Source organism: Sminthopsis crassicaudata, chromosome 1, assembly GCF_048593235.1.
Source record: "Sminthopsis crassicaudata isolate SCR6 chromosome 1, ASM4859323v1, whole genome shotgun sequence".
Lineage (NCBI taxonomy): Eukaryota > Metazoa > Chordata > Mammalia > Dasyuromorphia > Dasyuridae > Sminthopsis > Sminthopsis crassicaudata.
Genome location: NC_133617.1, coordinates 263,040,569 through 263,064,485, shown reverse-complemented (window position 1 = coordinate 263,064,485; position 23,917 = coordinate 263,040,569). Strand labels below are relative to the sequence as shown.

At 36.7% G+C, this 23,917-nt stretch overlaps 1 protein-coding gene and 1 long non-coding RNA gene across 2 annotated transcripts in view; one reads left to right on the top strand and one right to left on the bottom strand.

Moving 5' to 3' along the window:
- The first annotated feature begins 499 nt into the window (after positions 1-499).
- Positions 500-23,917, top strand: part of BPNT2 (3'(2'), 5'-bisphosphate nucleotidase 2) — a 52,743-nt gene continuing 29,325 nt past the window's right edge. Inside the window, exon 1 of the mRNA XM_074278701.1 lies at positions 500-1,341. Within this exon, the coding sequence (XP_074134802.1) occupies positions 955-1,341 (387 nt within the window). The 5' untranslated portion in view covers positions 500-954. The remainder of the gene's footprint in view (positions 1,342-23,917) is intronic.
- Positions 6,169-23,917, bottom strand: part of LOC141549268 (uncharacterized) — an 80,933-nt gene continuing 63,184 nt past the window's right edge. Inside the window, exons 2-3 of the long non-coding RNA XR_012484307.1 lie at positions 7,299-7,433; positions 6,169-6,914 (exon numbers count right to left, since the gene is read on the bottom strand). This is a non-coding gene — a long non-coding RNA (uncharacterized LOC141549268). The remainder of the gene's footprint in view (positions 6,915-7,298; positions 7,434-23,917) is intronic.

Genomic DNA, 23,917 nt, shown 5'->3' with positions numbered 1-23,917 from the left:
TCAACGGGGCTCGATGAGAAAACTAATTTCTCCAGATCCTTTCATCACTGGCGCTCAGAGGTAGCAAGTGAAAAGACTTGTACCCCGACCTTCAGGCTTCCCAGGAGCTCCAGCCAAGGAAGCCGGGCGACCCATGTTTAAAATGGCTCGTTCTAATTCACCTTTTCTCTAAGCCTTAATGTGCTCTAGTCATTTGCCGACAGGAGCATCGCGATTTAGGTCACGAATCATTTTGCGGAGGGGTGGGGGGAGAATATTTTTAAGCAAAGCTCCAGCATATCCCTGCAAGAAACCCTATGACTCATTCTCAACTCCAATACCCCCAATTCCCAGCCACTTGAAAGTGCAGATCATTATCTCCGGGCTACAGCGCAATTAACACACTGGGGCAGGCATGCCACACCCCCATTCCAAACAGGAGGCCGGCACGTTTCCAAACCGGAGCGCCAGCTCCGCCCGCTGCGCCCACCTCCCGCGCGTAACCCGGATACACACCCACTCCTCCCCTTTCACCTCTCGCTGCTGTTGGCTAGCGAGAAAGGGAAAGACCCTGCCGGGCTGTGGGGACTGGACCCGGCTGCACCCCTCCCTCCTCCCCCGGCGTGTGGCCGGGACTGGGATGGGAACCGGAGGCCGAAGAGGCCGCAGTGGCTGCAGACGCGGTTAGCGAGCTGTTCGGCTGGGAGCAAGGGGAAGGAACTGCCTTTATTGTGCCTGGGAGAAGAGAGAGCTCGGGGTAGGGTGGTGGGGGGAGGGGAGGAGAAAAGGGACCCCAGCAATTCCATGTGGGCCCCGGCTCCCGGGGGTCTCTAACTGCACGGGCCGGGGAGCCTTGCGGGCGCGATGGAACGCTACTGATTGTCTCCGCGTTCCAAACCTCCCGGGCGGCGATCTCTTCGTGCCGGCTGCTTTGGGGAGGCAGCTGGGGACCGGCCTCCTTCCCCGGGTCCAGCCATGGCCCCCATGGGCATTCGCCTCTCTCCGCTCGGGGTGGCCGTCTTCTGCCTGCTGGGGCTGGGCGTGCTCTACCATCTCTATTCCGGGTTCTTAGCCGGCCGCTTTGCCCTCTTCGTCTTGGGGGGCGAGCGAGGAGGCGGTCCCGACGCGCCGGGCTCCCAGGCCGACGGGGGCACGGTGGACCTCCGCGAACTGCTGGCCGTGTCGGTGCTGGCCGCCGTCAGGGGCGGGGAGGAGGTGAAGAGGGTCCGCGAGAGCAATGCCCTCAACGAGAAGGCCAAAGGGAAAACCCGGGAGGGAGCCGAGGAGAAGATGACTAGCGGGGATGTGCTGTCCAACCGCAAAATGTTCTATCTCCTGAAAACCGCCTTCCCCAACGTGCAGGTGAGTGACCTAGCTGTGGCACGGCAGAGGGGGTGGGGGTGGGGGTGTGCAGCCGGGGCTGGAGTCCTTCAGTCTTCTCTTAAACAGCCGAGCCCAGAACGCCACATGGCTGCTTGTGTTCTGACTCCAGTAAAGCAGAATAACCATCAGACGTTCGGCTGAAAGTAAAAGCTCTGAAATCGGAATTAATTTCCAAACCCTATGCGCGGGAGCTACTGCTGGATAGTTCTAGACTGCTCTGAAACCTCACTGATAAATACTTGGAACTAATCTTCTATTACTTTTTTTTTTTTTTTTTTTTTTTTTCCCTGAGGCTGGGGTTAAGTAACTTGCCCAGGGTCCCACAGCTAGGAAGTGTTAAGTGTCTGAAAGCTGATTTGAACTCAGGTCCTCTGGAATTCGGGGCTGGTGCTCTATCCGCTGCGCCACCTAGCTGCCTCTTCTATTACTTTTTAACCATGGTTGAACATACTATAAAGTTTCTGGCATGAAGTAAAATGACCTTGGGAGTGTGTCTCACCATGATCCAATGAAGGAAATCTTCCTATTCCTTCCTCTCCTCACGCTTACTTTATAATGATCCACATTTACCTCTCTCTCCCCTCATACTTATTCCTAGAATGAGAGTCAGGGGGAAGCTGTTTCATCCAAAACAGAGAGCCCTTCTTCCCCACGCATTGTTAGGAGCGCTGGGCAGCAGGCGGGTCCATGAGCAAGGGCTTCATTCTGTCACCAACCGCTTTAAGGAAGGCTTTAGAATCATACAGTCCCTTACTTGGATGTCATTTGAGGACGCCGTGATACAATGCAAGTTTTATTATCCCCATTTTATGTATGAGGACGAACCTCATAGGGAGTTAAGTGACTGGTCCAAGTCTTCCTCCAAGCCTAGGCTAAGTTTCCTTAGATCTCCTAGAAATTGCGTTTGGTGGTTTTTAGTAAATGTTGCCACATTGCACAAACATCTTATTAATTAAATTAATTTTAAAATTGAATTCATTTTATTTCAACTTTATTAATTTCCACAGCAAGAACTCAGGGAAGTTACTGTGGCATTTCCCTTTGGAGGTTTATGACCTGAGATTTATTAACAATACAGGTCATCTTTATAGTATTTTCTGATTTACTAAAATTATTTTCTATACCGTAGCCCAGAGTTAAAGCTGTGCAGAAATTTAGTTCATGTTACAGGTGAGTTTGGGCCTCTGAGAAGTGAGAGGGCTTTTTTATGTCAGCCTGCTTCACGTGCAGGAGACGAGATTTACACCCAGGTGGTGACTGGTGGCTGTTCAGCATCAATGGGAAATTATTTCCTGAGGAATTTAATAATTGAATGGAAAATGGATTGCAAATGAACTTGAAGTGATAGTCATGACACTGTTTTTGAAGGAAGACCTGGATTAAAATTCAGCGCCTGAGTGATTCTGGGACAGAATCCCTTCTCTTCTCTGGAACTCAGTTTCCTCATTTGTAAAGTAAAGGCTTCAACCAGGATGGTTTTAAAGTGCTTTCTATCCCTAGGTCCTGTGACTTCCAATCAAAAGACCCAGCTTCTGTGCCATATTCTTAAGTATGAGCAAAGAGTTTAAACTCCCAGAGTTCAGTTTTCTTACCTATAAAATTGAGAAAAAATATAAAATTTTGGAAACTTAAAAGTGACAATTTCAAGAAGGGTAATAAAGTGATATTTAAGATAATGGGAAAGATTGTTACTAAAATCTTTCAAAAAAGAATAAGTTTTTTTTTCCCCCTTATATTATTTCCATAACCATTTTGTTCTTTGGGTGATTTCCTAAGGCTGCTACATTTGTTTTCTCACTTACTAGGGAATGCTAAGGCATTATTAGTTGCCAAGGATAATGATCTGCATTTATTCAAGCACAAACACTGAGCTTTTAAAATTGCAGAAATTGGACTCTCCCAGTTTGAGCACAAAATAACTTTTTTGTTCTCTTATGAATATGTGAATGTGTGCAACTAAAATGTTTACATTGGATGGGGGTTGGAACACTAGAGAAGGTAATGTTCGTTTTCACAGTCATAATAGGGTTTGTGTCTTGTTGAGATATCTCCCTTCTTTTCTGCTTTTTTAAGAATAGAGGCCAAATGTTTCAGCCCTCAAAGAAGAAAAAGAAATGGGGCCCTTCCCTCACTCATCCGTCCTGGAAGAAATGAGGACTGCAAAGCTTCAAATTCTATTCTGCTGTCCCTTTCCTTTCCTGTTGTTGAGGGTAATCACTACACCAAAACCTACTGCCTCCCTAAAGACACCTTCCTTCTCAAGCCTGATTAGAGCCTAAGGCTTGGTCCTAGCCAGATGGTGAAGTTCATTTCTCACTCTCCAGAAAATTTCCTTCCAAGTTATCAGCCATGTATTAGTACAAGCAGACAGGTACCCTTGATAGCCAGAGCTAGGTTATGGTCAGGAGATCTCGTTTCAAATGAAATTTCAGACATTTACTAATGTGATTATCTCAGCCTCCTTGGTAAAATGAAATAACACCCCCCCAATGTTGTTTTGAGATTCAAATGGGATACCCTATTTAGAAAATCCTTTGCAAACCTTAAAGGACCCTGCTGATACTTATTGTTGTTTTCTTCATTTCCTATCAAAGAATAACTTACTATCATGCATTTCTTAAGCACTTATGTTCTAGACACCGGGAATACAAAGACAAGGAAAAAATAGTCTCTGATTTGAAGGAGCTTACATTTTATTTTGATACTGATAAATGGCAATGATAAATAAATGCAAACTATATGCAAAGTCATTTGGAGCTGTAACACTTGGTGGTTGGGGGAGGGGAATTGTATTGTACTTTGCTGGAAATTAGAAATTCTTATAGGTGAGGAGCTAGTGTGTTCCAAATACTAGGGCCAAACTTGTTGGTTAGTTGCTTGGTTGGTTGTCCTTTACTCTAAAAGAAGACCAAAATGGCATCATTATGTTAGGATCAAGTTAGTGAATCTGAATATGGCTGATCAGACCAATATAAGCTTAGAATGCTTTTCCACTAGATGGACATAAATACTTCCTATGAACATTTGCAATGGATTCTCTAACTTTGTGCATCTCATGTTTCTTCTCAGCTAATTCAATTCTGCTTTGTCCACAGAGCATAATGCCTTCTCAGATAGGGTCACACTATATTGGGTGATCCTGTGCCATTATCTCCCATGTTATACGTTCTTAAAAGAGACCTGAGAGGTCTTCCTTCTTCTCCTGCCTCTTGAACAGTGGTATCCTAATCAAATACAAACCAGGGCTATGAAACTACATGAGGATTTTTGTGGGTTGAGTATTTGTTTAGAAAATCATACATTAACATCTATGTTTAATTGCATTTTTATTTATTTTCTTAGATGCTTAATTTTAGTTTTAATCTGGTCTGGGCTGTTATGGGCCCAACTGTAAGCAGCCTACTGGCCATGTCTTGAATGTCTCTGCCCTAAATCAAAGATTCTTAACCTTCAGTTCATGAACTTTTTTTCTAAGTTGCAGACAGCTACATTCCAATATAATTATTTTTTCTTTGAAATCCTATATATTTTGTTTATTTAAAAACTTCTGAGATGGAATCCATTGACTTTACCTGACTGCTAGAGATCCATGACATAAAAACAGTTAAAAGCCCTATTTCTAGACTACTGTCATGGGAGGTACAGAGCTCCATGCTTCTCTGCTAAATAGTAGTCATGTAGTTTGGGCTCTTCCAACAAGGTCTGAAGCTTATGGGACTATACTTAAAAACTAGGATAAGGCTAATGTAAGGCATTTCCTCATAGTTCTTTTTGAGTATGATGCTGAGGTTCCCTGGATGAGCCATAATAACTTATTTTGAGGCTCATCTAGTTTTACCATTCTCTATCTACTTTCCATAGCACTCTTGATAATTGACAAGATTCAAAATGGTCTCAGACAGAAATGGGGTAAATATCATATTTTGCTCTTAAGTTAGAAAAAAAATTGAATACCAGAATTTACAGTTGATAAAGGAATTGAAATTTGCTTCATATATGCTGTTTCACTAACAGTATGATGAAGCTGATAATAATAAAAACAATAATAATAATTCAAATCACCATTAAGCCAAATTAATAGAAATTTAATATTTCATATAAGATGAAGTAATGCTTTCACACAAGGTGCTCTGTAATGGTCAAACAGTATTTCATAAGATCATAGGGTTTCAAGGATAAAACAATACTAAGGGTCCTCTAATCTAGCCTATCATTTTATAGATGGGAAAACTGGAACCAAGAGAGGTTATCCTTTGGGTGCCAGGCTTCTGTTGGGATTTTGGGTATAGCTCAAGTAAGGTAGAACACACATAGCATGTCCCTGAACACCTTCTCTCGTCCCTTCATCCCAGTCCACACAACTTCCTTTGAAGTAGTATACCAAGGATGAGTGAGCTCAGAGAAAATTGTGAAACCTCAATGACTGGATCTTCCACAAATTAATGTTAGGTAATTTCAGTTAGGCAATCCTTTTATATTGTTATGGATCTTTATCTCACTCAGATGTCTTCCTCCACTATTCCCTCTTTCACTTCTACTCATTTTGGATTCCAGCCTCATCATTTCAAATGAAACTATACTTTCCAAAGAGATTCCAAATGATTTCTTAATTGAGAAATCCAGTGGTCTTTTTTCAGTCATTGTCATTGACTTGTCTGTAGCCATTGACACTACAGATCATTCTCTTTTCCTTGTTTATTCTTTCTAGGTTTTCAGGAGGTTCTTTTCTTGTGTTTTTTGTTTGTTTGTTTGTTTTGTTTTCCTACCTGACAGTTTGTTTAGCTCCTTGTATGGATGGTTGTCCTCCAAGAGAGAAATCAAAGAAGTTTAATTTCAGCATAAGGAAAAAGGTTTGCAAATTAAGTCCTCCTAAAAAGGAGGGTTTCTAAGCACCAAAACCTCAACACAGTCATTCTTTTTTCCCTATTTTTTTTTATTTTTTCCAAATACATGCAAAGATAGTTTTCATCATTCACCTTTGCAAAACTTGTGTTTCAAATTTTTCTCTTTCCCCATCCCATCCCATCCCATCCCATCCTATAGAAAGCAAGCAATCCAATATTGGTTAATCATTTGCAATTCTTCTAAACATTTCCATATTCTTCATGCTGCACAAGAAAAAGCAGATCAAATGGTGAAAGAACAGTAACAACAAAGATAAAAATATTATACTTTGATCCACATCCAGTCTCCATAATTCTCTCTCTGAAGGCAGGTGGCACTTTCCATCACAAGTCTATTGGATTACCTTGAATCACCTCACTCCATAATACAATCATTCTTAACTCTTAAGTAAAAAGTTCCCACAAACAGTGTGCAGACATTTTAGGAATAATAATTTGGGAACAGTCTGTAAGTTGGAATTGTTGATCTCTGTGAATGTCTCAAATCTTTAGGGTTTTGAACTTTGTGATTGTTCAGTGGGATACATAACCAGAGTTAGCATGATGGGCACAGAAGTGATGCATCTGGTTTGGTTCACTTAGCATGTCGAGATGTGACGGCTTTTTGCTGTAGCATGTCAGCTGTCGTTCCAGCTCCCCTCAGATCCCCTGGAAAATAGGGATCAAAGCAATACAAAAATTATATGATTTTGCCAGAGGGTGAATTCAATGATTTGTTGTTATGTCAAGCTCAGGGCACAGCTTGCTTGCTAGGCTTCAGATTTGGAAAACAGGGTGTCTCAATATTTTAACATTTCCTTCTTTTGGTCAAAGAAAGAGGGTCTGAAAGAACCCCTATTCTTATGGCCAATAAAAGAAAGGCAGTTATAAGCCAAGATGCTAGGAGAGGAAGTTCCTTGAGGGGGAAGTTCCCCCTATTGGGGGAAAGTACCAAGTATCATTTTTAATTGCTGTTTGCTTGCAAGCAGAAAAGGGTGAGGGGGTGGGAGGGAGAATAATGTAGAGGGAGAAAAATATATTAGGACAGTATACCTGGCCTTTGTCCAGAATGTTGGGGACAATGATCTCATTTGGATGTCAACTGCTTTTGGGTCCATACTAGAAGAACCTTGAGGTCTCTGGTGGGCTTTGCAATCCATTCAGGACCAGGGGCTTTCTTCAGATGATCTAGGAGTGCACACCGACAAGATTGGCAACTGTGGGAATAGTCGGACCCCGTAGAGAAAACTCTTTGAAGAAGTCTTTGAATATGAGTTTCTGGTCCACAACCTTAGTTATAAGTCTTTAAACAACATATAGAGATGATTCACTTTCCCAGGCACCCAGGGATAGCCTCAAACGATGCAATAACATTTTTCTCGTAATTCTTATAATTTCATTGAGTCACATCGAGATCATATTACTGAGAGGTCTCATAATGGACTAGTTCTGAGAAGGGAAATTTGATTGTCACCAACGTAGCCAAGAAAACAAACATAAATAATATGGAAACAAAAGACCGAAGTAATACATTGGTTTTCACCAATATTGATTAATGTCAAATCTTTGTATCCCAGTAACTCATTCTTAGTATCCATTTAGCTGGCACATTTTGAGTTCCAGAAGTCTCATATAGTTATTTGTTCCCTGGATATCTTTTCTGGGACAATATCCTTATTTTCAGCACAGCTTTAAATGGGGCCCTGCTCCTCCAGTTCCAAATCTAGAGTTTCTTAGATAATTCTTCTAGTAATGCCACATACATTTGGTTCTCCAATTTTGAAACTTCAGAGAATTTCAGTTTATATAACATTTGCTGTTTCTGATATAAGAATCTTTTAAAAATTTATGAGCTACTTTTCTGTTTTCTAGCCATCACCACATGATTTTGATAATTACTGCCTTATTATGTAGTTTAAGATCTAATATTAATACATTTCCTTTCTTTATATTTTTTAAAAACATTAATTCCTTTGCTACTCTTGATTATTTGTTCATTTTTATTACATTGGTCCTATCTATTCATCAATATTTTATATTTCTCTTATTATTTAAATCTGATATAATTTCTGGATTTGTTTTGGTAAATGTACTTCCAGATATTTTATACTATATAGATGTATTTTAAATGAGATATATCTTACAATATCTTCTTAGTGAGTTTTGTTTTATAATATATAGGAATGCATGTGTATCATTGTCTGCGTAAAGATAGTTTTATTACCGTATTACCTATTTTGATTCCTTCTACTTATTTTCTTATTGCTATGATTTCCAATACAACATTGAATGATACTGGTGATATCCTTGTTTCATACCTGATCTTACTAGGAAGTCTTCTAGTTATCCCTGTTACAAATCATGCTTAGGGATGGTTTTAGATAAACATGCTTTTTATCAATACAAAGGGGAAAAAACATTTTCACATCTACATAATCCTTTTATATTTTTTCAAAACTTTTTTTAATAGAAATGAATGTTGTACTTTATCAAAAGCTTTTTTTTTTTGTGCCTATTGTTATATCATTTTCTTCATGTATAATTGATTCAATCAATTGTTAAGTTTTCTTTATGTTAAACCATTCCTGCATTCCTTATGTAAATCCCACTTGCTTAGATTGCAAATAATCTTATATGTCTTTTAGCTAGTACTTTAGAATTTTTCTATTCATAGTCATTAGTGAAACTGGTCTATAATATTCTTTTCTGTTTTTACTCTTCCTAGTTTATATTTATTTCATAAAAGGAGTCTGTCAGGATCTTCTTTGCCTATTATGGCAAATAATTTATTTAATTTAGGAATTAGTTGTTCTTTAAATGTTTGATAGAATTCACTTGTAAAGCTGGCTGTTCTAGTGCTTTTTTTGGGTGGGGAACTCATTTATGACTTGTTCTGCTTTTTAAAATTATCAGATACTTTAAAAATAATTTTACTTTCTTAAATATTAGTGCAATTTATGTGTAACTTCCCTAATCAATAAATCTGTAATCCAATTTTGAGAACTTACTAGTAAAACATATTCAAAGCCTGAATTTCCATGAATTTATCTTTTATTTCAAACAGTGTCATCTTGTTGCTTTCTCAGATTTAGCATTTCATTTAATCAGAAAACTTCACATTACTCCTCTTTGTCTTATTACTCTCTTTAATCATTTACCCCATAGGAAGATATCCTTATATTATAATTTGAATATCGTTCCTGATATTTATTATTAACTTAATTACCTTTTGAATTTTAAAGCCACTTTAGTTAAGTAAATAAAAATTGCATTCATTTAAAGAAATAATAAGAGTATATAGTATATACCAGTGACTGTTAAGCACTTTACAATCATTATATTATTTTAACTCTTATAACAATCCTGGGGAGTGGGTACCATTATTATTTTTTCCCTTTACAGATTAGGAAACTGGGGCAAACAGATAAATAAGATAACTTGCCTAAGATTGCACAACTAATAAGTTCTTGCAGTGGAACAAAGAAGGGTGGGCTTATCAAGGACAGAGCCTATTGGCTCTCTTCCACCTTGTATTGCCACATTAGGCACTGCCAGGTGCATTAGGACCTTCATAAGCAGTAGGTGGACTGGAATTGTAGAGGCCTGGGCTTGCTTTGGAGACACAGAGTGGGCTTTGAGGGGGCAGTACACCAGAGAGCATTAGCTATAGCATGAGAATGTCAGGATCTTCCATAGTTTCTGGTAGCAAGACGAAGCAGATTCTTTGCATGGGGCTTGGCCTTCCCTGACAACTGCAGTAGGGCTGGGATTAGGGCCATTTGTGACTACTGAGAAAAGGTTGGCAGGATATACTGCACCTGGGTAATGCCTCCAGCCTTGCCTACAGGGGCAGACCACAGGATGTTCAGAGATACAGGGCTAGTGGGGCCTGATGCAGCTGCTCTCCCCTTTCCCCATCAGGTGAAGCCAAATGTAATTCAGATTTCCTTATATTTTCGATTTTTTTTTTCTTTTTTACCTTTTTTTGGGAATCTTACCTGAGATAACAGCAGTTAACAGGGAGAGGGTCTGACCTGGGGAAGTCTCCGTAGTTTCTTTGGTTTAAATAACCTTTTCTCTTTTTATGGTCATAAATGTCAAAAAGAGTTAATTAAGAAATTGCTATAAGACACAATTCATTTACTTACTTTTTCTTTCTTCATTCTAGGATTATTTCTAAACTAGCTGCCTTCTTTCATTATCCCCAATAATGAGCCTATTTATTAAATTTGCCATTTATTTTCAAAACTTGATAAAACTTAATTCTTATTTTTTACTTAAAACAAATTCTATAGAGTGATACCCCAAAACATATTAAAATATTCCAGAAGGGATTGAGTTTCTGGAATTATCACAAAGTCCCAGTAGTTCTCTCCTGCAATCTTAAAAATGATAAATTTTCAGATTCCTTAATGATTACTCCCTGAATCTCCAGTATCTACTAAGATGTTTTTAGAGGTTCTATAGACTTTTCCCCCCTGTAATTCCAACATAGTAAAAGCTGAAAATAGAGGAAGAAAAGTGTCTTGCAAGAGTTTTTCTTTCTTTCTCTTTTTCTTATAACCTAATCTCCCACAGAAATTCTAAAGTGGAAGTTAATCCTGCTTCCTGGGACAGTTGCTTCAACTATGAAAGTTCGTTAAGCTTTCCCAGTATTCTGAATTCTGTGGCTACAGTCCTTAGAAGTTTTCCTGAGAGGCTGCATTTTTAATATTTCAATGTAACAGAATCTAACTCACAGCACAAACTTAACACAGAACCACAAACATTTTACAAAGATAGAAATACAGACAAAATGCAAAGACACACGCACACAGAACTGATTCATAGCTTACTGAGGTGTATGATTAGGCACACAGTTACAGTTGTACAAAAACATGCAGAGAGACCACAGTTTTAAAAAAAACAGGTGCACAGACTGGCCAATTAACATTTAACAAGTGTGCAGTTTAAGAAAGGATATCAGACTGATCCAAAGTGAACGGAGTCAAGGGAGGACCATGGAGTTTTTCTTACAAAGAATTCCAAGTTCAACTAAAATGGAACTCAGAGAGATGGAGCAGGACAAAGGTCAAGGATTCACCCTATAAGAGGGGATTGCATCCTGGAGAAATAAATCTCCAGTGGTACCTAATCTCTTCCCAACTATACCAGAATTCAGTGTCCTGGTTCTGTGTCCAATCCCACTTCTGACACCAATTTAAATATCAACTGGACCAGAAATGGTCTCTAACCTGAGGGTGGCTGGAGTCCAACAGAGCAGGGAAGGCCTTGCTTTAGAGACCCCTTCTATTCTGGTGACAACTTTAACCTCCCTGATGACCTCCAGCTCCACATTTCCATTTGCTTATTATGTATTTTGAAATACATATCAGAAATTATTTACAAGAAATCTTAAAACTCAACATGTCCAAAATGAAAATTATTATTTCTACTCCCCTTCTTCCACCTTCTCTTCTCTCTAAATTATTTACTGCTATTGAGGGTACCACATATCCAGGCTTGTAACCTAGGTATCATCCTTTACAGCTTGATTTCTCTTTTATCCATCCTCCAAATCTAATCTGTTTACCTCTGTTCCCAAATCCTGTCAGTTTTCACTTGTGTAAACATGCCTTGAATTCATCCTCTTCTCTCCTCTATTACTGCTACTACTCATGTTGCAGGCCCCTTATCACATTACACCTGGACTATTTCTTCTATTTGATCTCCCTGCCTTAAATCTCTCCCCATCCTAATCCATCTTCCACTGGACTCTGAAATTGATTTGATCTTGACTTCCCTCTTCCTCTCCAACTCAGTAAATTTTTGGAGCTTTGTATTACTTCTAGGATTAAGTATAACGTCTCATTTGCATTTTAAAATCATTGATTGTAATAGGGAAGTTAGGAAGACAAAGTTTATTTTTGTTGAAGAAATTGGGCACCCACTTTAATTTGTTACCCTAAGAAAGCCTTTTTACTCTTGATCTGTCAGCCTTTGCAAGGGACTTTTCCAGAAATTTTGGAATGGATTTTTAGAGCAGAAAGATAATCTTATTATTTCTAGTGAAACTGAGAAATTTTTAAATGTGCTTCCTCATTCCATAAATCTGGATATCTTCCAAGGTGGTTCTTTTACTGCATTCTTTCCTTTTGTAGTTTCATCTCTTCCTAATTACCTTGGTGCAGATTATTTCTCAAATAAAAATTTCCCAGCCTAATTTCTATCCTGAGTTTTCATCCTATGTTTTCAACTGCCTGCTTGATGCTACTTTAAAACATCAAAATAACAAGTCCAAACTGAATTCATCATCTTCCTATTACAAGATGCTTCCCTAACTTCCTCATTTTTTTCCTCTGGCACCACATTATTCTCCTTGTTTGGCATCTTCAATCCATTCTTAACCCTTCATTCTCTATGCCTAGTAAATGGTCAGGTCTTTTTGATCCTACTCTCAAGTATTTCTCACATTATCTCCCTTCTTTCCACTTATACTGTCACTACTCTGATTCAGACCTTTATTTTCTCTTATTATTCTAATAATCTCCTAATTGGTCTCCCAGCTTTCATTTGTTCCACTTTCTAATTCTTCCTTCCCATTGGTACCAGAATTATATCCTTAAAGCAAAGGTCTAATCATATTCCTCTGCTTAAGGAAACAAATAAGCAACTTTTTAGTGATTCCCATTGCTTAAAATAATGTCAGTTATTCTGACATTCAAGATACCCTACATCTTTTTTTTTTTTTTTTTTTTTTTATTATTCTTTTTTTTTTTTTGCTGAGGCTGTTGGGGTTAAGTGAACTGCCCAGGGTAGTCACACAACTAGGAAGTATTAAGTGTCTGAAGTCGGATTTGAACTCTGGTTCTCTTGACTTCAGGGCTAGTGCTCTATCCATTTGCCATCTAGCTACCCACAAGATACCCTACTTTCAAGCAATCTTCCGGCTTTGTAGAATACTTAAATGCTCAATGTATTCTTTTTATTAGCTTTAAATCTAGCCTGGTTCTTCATTCTGAGCTGCTGTTTCCCATTTCTGTCTTTGCTATCTATCATATTTATTCATGATCTCCCCACATCTCTGCCTATTGAAATTTGTACCTTCTTTCAAGACCCAACTCAGGTGCTCTGGCCTTCACAGATTTCCTCCTGCCTTTTATGTTTGGCTGCTAGGTAGATAATTCCAAGCTGCCTAGAATCAGGAACATTCATCTTCCCGAGTTCAAATACAGCCTCAGACACATTGCAGCTGTGTGACTCAAGTCAAGTTATTTAGCCTCTTTGCCTCATCTGTAAAAAGAACTGGAGCAGGAAATGACAAATTATTTCAGTTTTTTTTTCCCAAGAAAACCCCAGATAAATAATTGGTTTAACAACAATCTTTTAAAGTTTTTTTTTTCTATAATGAGTGCTCTTTTCCTTTTTGAATTTCTCATCTCCTAGTTTCTCTCTCTTTTTTTTTTTTTTTTTTGTTAAATGTTATAGTGAATAGAGTACATCATTGCACCATCATGGTGTAATAAATAGGATGCTTCACTTGGAATCAGGAAGGGTCTAAGTTTGAGGTTTGTCTCATATACAAGCTGTGTTATCTTGAGCATTGTTTAGGACTATATATGGCTATATAACACATTTTAGGAATACTTTTATCCCCAGTAGGAAGAAAGGTTATGGTTAGATATTTAGATCTGGGAATAATAAGTGTAGCAATGATAATGGAGCCCTTAAGAATTGATGATGTCACTGACAGAGTAGAAAGAGAATTTTGTTCTTTCTCATTCTGGAAGCACTAATTCATGAATTGGGGAGGAAGAGGACACACAGCTAATGGGTAAGGGCAGCATTCTTCTGAAAGACTTGGTTAGATGATAAGTAGCTTAAGAAGTACATAGCATCTTTGGCTGTATTATATACATCCTGGAGAATAAAGAAAAGCTTAGAGAACAAATCCTGGGAAGCAGATTGAGGTTATTATCCTTTTTCAGAAGAAGCAGCCCAAATCATACAAGGCAATAATCCCAAGACAGGAATTGTTTGAACTTGGGGTCTTCACTTAGTTCCTTTTGGTGGATTTCCTGAGATTTTATTCAAAAAGACTTTTAAAAGCTTTTTTTTTTTTTGCTGCTGACCTTGTATACAAATTTATTCCAACTGTTCAGCTACAACTCTTCTAATTTCTCCACATTCTTTATTTCATCACAACCAAGTTTGTTCTTTTAATAATTTGATTTTCACTTGATTGTCTAATCATTACTATGGCCTATAAGAATTTAGTTTCCCAAGGCCAGGCAACAGCTTTCTGATAGTTTGTTACTGTTTTTAATGACATTTAAGTAGCTATATTTATATCTTCAAGACTGGTGTTTGGTGGCAGTAATTCCTAGAGAAATCAGTTGTTTTAGCAATCTATGAGAGGCAGTACCATTTTCAATGTGATGAACACAGAACTATGCCTTTTTTGAGCATGTGCTGAATCTTATGTTGTGAGAACAAGAAACTAATGTGAAGGCAAGGATGTCTGATGCATGAGCGGTTAACATTACCCAAATGGGATTTTGTCCTCTCCCCTGATGAAATCTGTTGACACAATTTATATCCCAGCAGAGAAGTTAGGAGATAAAAACAAATGAAGTCCAGATAGTAGAAGTATCACCAGCTAGCTCTTTAGGGTTAGCAGAGCCAACACATCTAATTCACTTAGTAGAGAATTTCACTATAGAAGCCAGAGAGAAATGTCATGCTGAATAATTTATAATAATTAATGGTATGCAAACTAAGGGCATTTTTAGTGAGCAATGCTGTGTAATTGAAAATAATGGCAATGAGTCTAATTACTTTGTCTGTGCTTAGGTGGGGCTGAAGAATCTTTGCTTCCTGGCTGGAACTTGTTCTTTGGTTTGTAACTATAGTTGTTTGTAAAGGCTGGTGTTGGTCCTGGTTTTCCCTTTGGGCCTTGGGCCTCTGGAGGCCTTTGTTTGATTAGAGCTTATCTCATTCCTAAGATTCATTTTATGGGCTGCCTGAAGCTTTCTTTTGTCCACAGCTGTGTTACACTGTTGGAAGTTTTGTTTCTGAGCATTCATAAAGTGTTTTTTTCCCCTTTCTAGTCCCTTTTATTCAATTTTGACTTAGCATTCAAAAGCTGAAATAATCTAAAGCTTGTGGTCTTGATACCACAAACTTATCGTTTCATGGTAGGGGTGGCTCAACTGGGATGAGCATCATTTTGATGCTGGTACCTTGATTCTGATTTAGAATTTCTTTGCTGAGGATTGTTTCCCTTTCTATATTTGGGGAGTTCTTTCCCCTATCCAAGATTAGGCTTATGGAAATACTTTAGAAGTCAGACTGGCTGTCTGTACTTCTAGCCACACCAAAGTTTATGGACTAAAAGGAATCTCTTCACCTTCTCATCATGTTTAGTTCCCTTTGTCCTTGCTGCTTTGTTAGATAGTTGGGATACAGTGATAAAAATGGACTGGTCTTTGGCTTCAAGGAGCTAATAGAAATTGAGGGGAGAAAGGGACATTAAAAAAAAAAGAGGAGCAATTGCAAAATACATGTAAAGTAATTTTGATGGGAGAAGACACTAACAACTATAGGCTTTATGTAGAATGTGGCACTTGAAGAAATTTACTAATGTTACACTTGAAATGCAGACTTCCAAAAAGTACACTGCATTATTTATTATCATATGGGCCAGCTAGGTGATACTGAATAAAGTGCTTTATTTTGAATATGGAAGAGATGAGTTCAAATAGGGCTTCAGACATTTACTAGTTGTGTGACCTTGCACAAGTCATTTATCCTTCATTTCTCTCAGTTTTCTCATCTTTAAAAGAGGGAAAATAATACATCTATACCCTACAGTTGTTATGGGCATCAAATGAGATAAATTAAAAAGTACATAGCACAGTGCTTGGCATATAGTAAGCATTATATAAATGTTAGCAATTATGTTCTGTATCACATATATATCTCATATACTGACATGTCTTGGAGGTAATAGGTTTGGTTTCAGGCCATCATAATAAAATGAATGTCACAATAAAGCAAGTTACACATTTGGTTTTCCAGTATGTACAAAAGTTATGTTTACATAATATGGTAATCTAGTGTGTGCCATAGTATTATGTCTAAAAAAGCAATGTGCATAATTTAATTTAAAATACTTTATTGCTAAAAAATGCTAACCATCATCTGAGCCTCACTAAGCTGAAATTTGTATATCCTTCACACTCTAGATTTGTGTGTGTGTACTAAATTTTGATGTGAAGGAAAAAAAGTAGAAATATAGACATTTTATTTTTATAGAAAATGATAGTGTGATACAATGGATACAAATCCTGTCTTTGATAGTTAATAGCTGTTTGACGTTAGATAAATTTTTCAGTGTCCTAAGCATCTCAATAATTATAAATTACAGATGAAATTGTGGATTTGCATTGGTGAAAGAAGCTTTCATACTAAGAGCTCCCCTTCATATTAAGAGCTCACAAGTTTAGGCCAAAAATAAAAGAAAAAAAATGTAAAGGACTCATTCTCTATATGAGGTCAGAACAGCAGGGTTGACTACTCTTATTGCTCACTTGATAAAATTGGGCATATTTTAACATTTGGGCCTTTTCTCATTTTGCTGTCTATAAATTACCCATTTTAGCATGCATTCCTAACGTCATATAATTGCTATTTATATAGTGCTTTCAGGTTTGCAAAACACTTTAAATCTTAAAGTAGCTTTTGCATATATCCCAAAGATATCTTAAAGAAAGGAAAGAGATCTGTATAAGCAAGAATGTTTGTGGCAGCCCTCTTTGTAGTGGCCAGAAACTGGAAACTGAGTGGATATCCATCAATTGGAGAATGGCTGAATAAATTGTGGTATGTGAATATTATGGAATATTATTGTTCTGTAAGAAACAACCAGGAGGATGATTTCAGAAAGGCCTAGAGAGACTTACATGAATTGATGCTGAATGAAATGAGCAGGACCAGAAGGTCATTATATACTTCAACAACAATACTATATGATGATCAATTCTGATGGACATGGCCTTCTTCAACAATGAGATGAACCAAATCAGTTCCAATAGAGCAGTAATGAACTGAACCAGATACTAGCAAAAGAACTCTGGGAAATGAGTATGAACTACTACATAGAATTCCCAATCCTTCTATTTTTGTCCCTCTGCATTTTTTATTTCCTTCACAAGTTAATTGTACGCAAAATCCAATTCCTTTTGTACAACAAAATAACTGTATGGACATATATACATATATTGTATTTAACATATGCTTTAACATGTATTGGTCAACCTGCCATCTGGGGGAGGAGGTGGAGGGAAGGAGGAGAAAAATTGGAACAAAAGGATTTGCAATTATCAATGCTGAAAAATTGCCCATGCACATATCTTGTAAATAAAAAGCTATAATTTAAAAAGTGGCTTTTGCTGTAGGCACTGAAGATATTTTCCAAGTGATAAAAAGGAGACTTGGTGACTTTTTGAGGGGGCGAGCCCGAGGCAATTGGGATCAAGTGACACAACTAGTAAAAGTTTGAAGCAGAATTAGAGACAGTAACATAATTTGCCCATGAGCACAGACTGGATAGGAAGAATCAGAGGAAAGGATTTGAATCAGATCTTTGTTTTACAGATTTAGTATTTTATCTACTATCATGTCATTTCTCTTTGTAGAACACATCTTATTTTAAAGTTGTATGGATGTGTTTTGTTTGTACCTTACAGACATTTACATTTACATTACTTCTCTTTTGTACAAAGTAAACAGTTGAGTAAGATTAATAATAGAACTTATATCTGAAGGTCTTTTGATGTTAAAAGAAAATATTCTTCCTCCTATTATCCACCCCAATGGGGGGGAATAGAAAAATGGAATATATTTTTTCTTTCTTTTTTTTCCAGACTTTTTTATTATTATATATTTTTTATTTACAAAACATATGCATGAGTAATTTTTTCAACATTGGGCCTTACAAAACCTTCTGTTCCAAATTTTCCCCTCCTCCTTCCCTCTATCCCCTTCCCTAGATGGCAGGTAGTCCAATACACGTTAAATATGTTAAGCAAATATATTTATACATATTTATACAGTTATCTTGCTGCACAAGAAAATTTGGATCTAGAAAGAAAAAAAAGAAAAACCTGAGGGGGGAAAAATGCAAGCAAACAATAACAGAAAGAGTAGAAATGCTATGTTATGGGGCACACTCAGTTCCCACAGTTGTCTTTCTGGGTATATATGTCTCTTTCCAAAACAAGATCATTGGAAGTAGACTGAGTCATCACATTGTTGAAGAGAGCCATGTCCATCAGAATTGATCATCATATAGTCTTGTTGCCATATACAGTGATCTCCTGATTCTGCTCATTTTACTTAGCATCAGTTCATGTCAGTCTCTTCAAGCCTCTCTGAAATCATCCTGCTGGTTGTTTCTTACAGAACAATACTATTCTATAGCATTCATATACGACCATTTATTCAGCCATTCTCCAATTGATGGGCATCCATTCATTTTCCAATTTCTAGCCATTACAAAGAGGGCTGCCACAAACATTCTTGCACATACAGGTCCCTTTCCTTTCTGTAAGACATCTTTGGGATATATGCAAAAGCCACTTTAAGATATAAAGTGCTTTGCAAACCTGAAAGCACAATATAAATAGCAATTATATGAAGTTAGGAATGCATGCTAACATGGGTAATTTATAGATAGCAAAATTGGAAAAGACACAAATGCTAAAGTATGCCCAATTTTATCAAGTGGGCAATAAGGGTAGTTAACTCTGCTGTTCTGACCTTATATAGAGAATTTTTTCATTTATTTATAATTTATTTAGCCATTCTCCAGTTGATGGGCATCCACTCAGTTGGAATACATTTTTTGGTAACATATTCATAGATAAGCAAAACAAATTGCCTCATTGGCTGTATGTGGAAATATATTCCATAACCTAATTCCATCACCTCTTTGTCATAATACATTTCATCATCAGTCCTCTGGAATCATGTATGGTCATTGTATCCATCATAGTTCTTACAGCTTTCAGGTTTTTTGTTTTTGTTTTTGTTTGTTTTTTTAACTATATTGCTATTATATAAATCCCTTTTTTGTTCATTTCATTCTTTAACAATTTTAAAATGTCTTCACAACTGTTAATTTTTATAATAGTATAGTATAAAGTTTTTCTGCCTCTTCTTGTTTTACATTGAAGCAGTTCATATAAATGTTTCTGTTGCCTATGATGTTTATTTCCTTATTTTCTTCCTAAAGAACATTATAAGGGACACAAGCTTCTGTGAAGACCAACCTTCTTGTTTGTGCTATATCAATGTTAATAACAGTTGCTTTTTTATTTACTCATAGGCCTCAATACTCCTGAGGGCTCTGAACCAATTCAAATGTAATTGGGAAATATTTAACAAAATAAATAAAAATACAATAGAACATTGATAATGTATTTTTTAAAGGCACTATATATCTAGCAGAGGTGGTTTAGTGGCACCCATTAATTATACCACTTCTTTTAAGTGCCTCCAAATAGACATCCAAGACTGGTCATCTCAAACTTAACAGGTTGATAGGGGAGTCACCAGATCATATCTCTCTTCCAAGTTTAGAAATTTCTTTTTCATCATAAACAAAACACACACATGATAGCCTGGAAATTTGAAGTTCTAAAATTCAGAAACTGCAACTTAAATACTGATCCAAGATTCTCTAAACTTAATTGACCATCTTAACAAGATTTGGCTGTACTGTTTTAGCCTTCCCCAGGCCTCTGGGGGAAAGGGCTCTACTGAATATGTTGGCAGCCATTGTAGGCCTTGAGAAAATTCACTATTTCTTTTTACTAGCTTGCTGCCAGATTTCTCTCTCTTTCCCACTCTGAACTACTGATACCACAGTACTGCACTTAGTATTTTTATGACACCCTTACACAATATTAGCATGATATTTCTGATTGTTTAATATATCTTTCTAAAACTTCCCTCCACAGTTTTACTTATTTGTTTATAAAGACATACAGATGTATAGCTCCAGTTATAAAATCCCCCAAAGTAAGGGAGGTGAAAAAAAATTCTTTAAAAGCAGTCCAAAAAAAAATTAAAATTAGGGCATTAGAACAGACACTTTGAAGGTACATATTATTATAGATTTAGTCCAGTAAAGGACCTTGGAGGTCAACTATTTCAGCTATCTTATTTTAAACAGGTTAAGTAATTGAAGCCCAGAGAGGTTAAGTATTCTAAGGACACACAGATTACGTAAGTGGTAAAACTAGTTTTGAAGTCATATCTGACTAAATCTAATCTGTCAAATTCTTTCTATCATTTTGTGACTCAGGTCCTTAACATTTCCACAAGGACACACAATTGGAATCTAAGGTTTATATGAACTCAGATCTTCCTAATTCAGGGCTTAGTACTGTCTCCTCTGTGTCTGTATCTATTGAAGCAGAAACTTAGCATAGCCCCTATGACATCCAGATTCTTTTAGGAGCCCAACCTTTCAGTGGTACCATAGGACAGATAATTTAAAAACATCAGTTAAAGTTTGCTGTAGAGCTCTAGGGGTTGGTGAATGAGGAAGAATCAAGTGGAAAGAATATCATGAATATAGTTAAGTTAGAGAGAAAGCAATGGCTTCCTTCCAAGACATTGCATGGCAAGTCATCACTGAATTGGTCAGGATATAGGACCTTAGAAAACATTTGTTGAACATTTACTAGGCATAAAACTACTTCATGCATTTCCTCTTTTCCCCCACAGAATTTAAAATAGAATGTAAGATATTAGAAGGGATAAGGGAAAAATGGGATACTAAGTCATTGCTGGTGGAATTCTGACCTGATCCAACCATTCTGAAAAGCAAGTGGGAACTATACCCACTGACCTATAAAATTATACATATCTTTGAACCAGCACTACCAAAGCTAGTTTTATACTCCAGAGAGAGTTAAAAAAAAATGGAAAAAGACTTGTTTGTACAAAAATATTTATAACAGCTCTTTTTGTGGTAGCTAAGAATCAGAAATTGAAGGGATATCCATCAGTTGCATAATGACTGAACACATGATATATGATTGTAATGGAATATTATTGTGTTATAAGAAATGACAAGCAAGATAATTTCAGAAAAAGAAACTAAAAAAGACAAATGAACTGATGCATAGTGAAGTGAATAGAATCAGAAGAATTGTGAATGACTTAGATCTTCTCACTAATACAGTAATCCAAGACAATCCCAAAAGACTAATATAATGAAGCATACTATCTGCCTCCAGAGAAAACAAAATGATATTATTTGAATACAAACTGAAGAATGCTACTTTTCATTTCTTTCTTTCACTTTTTTTTCTTTTATTCAAGTCTTCTTAAACAAAATGACAAATATGGATATGTTTTACTTAATTGCAAAAAAAAGAAAAAAGAAAGTATACATTCATTCTTACATATATCTTTTTTAAATTAAAAAGTTTTATATTTTTAATAAATTTTACTTTATTTTTAATACACATTGCTTTATGAATCATGTTAGAACAGAAAAATCAGAGCAAAAGGGAGAAACCATGGGAGAGATTTAAAAAAAAAAAACACAGAAAAAGGTGAACATAGCATGTGTTGATTTACATTCAGTCTCCTTAATTCTTTTTCTGCATACAGATAGTGTTTTCTGGCCATTTCTGGGGATTGCTTTGGATTTATATATTCTTTCTCTTTAGCAAATGACACATAATAGGCACTTTGAACTATTTATTTAATGAATGAGTGGGAAAAATTAATGAGAGATTTTTTTCAAGATGGGAAACTATGAAAGTACTTAACCACTGGGAGGAGTCAACAGAGAGGAAGAGATTAAAGATATTCAGAGATGATGGGGAGGGAAGTAGAAAATACACACAGGCACATTCTCTAATAAAGGCTACTGACATAGAACTTGAGTTGAAAAGCCAACTTAGTTTTTTTTTGTTTTTTTTTTTTTTTCTTTTACTACAAAGAGAAAATGTTCACAATACTTGGCTTTTTAACTGAAGCATGAAGAATGCAATCTATTTATTTATTTATTTAAAGCTATCTATAGCCATACTGATAAGGTGCTGCATAGCCAGGTGGGCCTTGTCTGAGAAAACCTGAATATCTCTCTGTAAATAATCTGGGAGCCTAGCTACTCCTTGAGGCAAGCAGAGAGATATTCAGATCTTTGCTAATTCTTTTTTATGGTACTGAAGCCTGCCAAAGTATTCTTCTACCTCTTGGCATCTTCCCCTTAATGGCATTTCCTGGTTATTATTAGAGAACTTGTCTTCCTCCTTATTAATTGTCAAAACCCCTTTTTCCTTGCTAAAGACTGTTATGTATTTAGCCTGCTCTCAGAAATATAATAAAATCTTTGCCCATTGATTTGGAGAATGTCTCAGCTTACAAATTCTTTCAAGATAACACAACACTATCTCATAACTCCTATGTTTTTGGATATCAGCCCATACCCCATTATTTGGTGGCTAATTCCATCATTCTGGTGGCCATGAGAAAAAAACAAACAAGCAAAAAGTGAAAATACTATGCTTTGATCCATATTCAATCTTTATATTTCCCTCACTGGATAGCGATAGCATTTTCCATCCCAAGTTTATTTATTATCCCAAGGAATTTCCTTGAATCCCCTCATTATTTAAAAGACCTATGTCCATCATTGTTGATCTTGTTTTTATTATATTCAATGTTCTTGTGGTTCTGCTTACTTCACTTGACATCAGTTCTTGAAAGTCTTTCCAGGCTTTCTGAAATCAAGCTGGTCATCATTTCTTATAGAACAATAATATTACAATACATTCATATACCATAACTTATTCAGCCATTCCCCATTTGATTAACATCTACTTGGTTTCTAGTTCCTTACCATTACAAAAAAGATTTACAAATAATTTTGCACTTATGGGTCCTTTTCCCTCTTTTATGATCTGTTTGGAATACAGACCCAGGAGTGACACTTCTGTATCAAAGGGTATCCATAGTTTGATAGCCTTTTGGGCATAAATCCAAATTGCTCTCCAGAATAATTGAATTATTTCACAACTCCACCACAACAATGCATTAGTGTCTCAGTTCCCATCCATCATTTATCATTATCTTTGTTTGTCATCTTAGCCAATCAGAGATGTGTGTAATGTTACCTCTGAGTTGTCTTAATTTGCAAAAAGAAAATATTAACAATTTATCTATTTCACCTTCTATATGCCATGTACTGTGTTAATACATTAGAAACATGTCATTTGATTTGGACACAATCCCATGAAATAGATGTCATTATAACCCAAACTTTACAGTTGAGGAAAATGAGGTAGATGGAAAGTGAGATAGACAGAGGTTGAATGATTTGTCAGGGGTCCTACAATTAGTTGAGGTTGTATTTGAACTCAGGTCTTCCTCATTTCAAGTCTGGCTCTCTTATCTCCTGTAGCGCCTAGCTGTAAGCAGCCATTAAAAATATATATATATATATATATGTATATATGTATATATATGTGTATATATACATATATATATTTTTTTTTCAGTGATATCTTTTGTATTGCTTTGCCTTCATAATTACTTGTTTGCATGGTGTTACAGTTCTAACTTCTACCTTTTGCCTTTCAGTTACTTTTTTGATTATTTCCAAACGG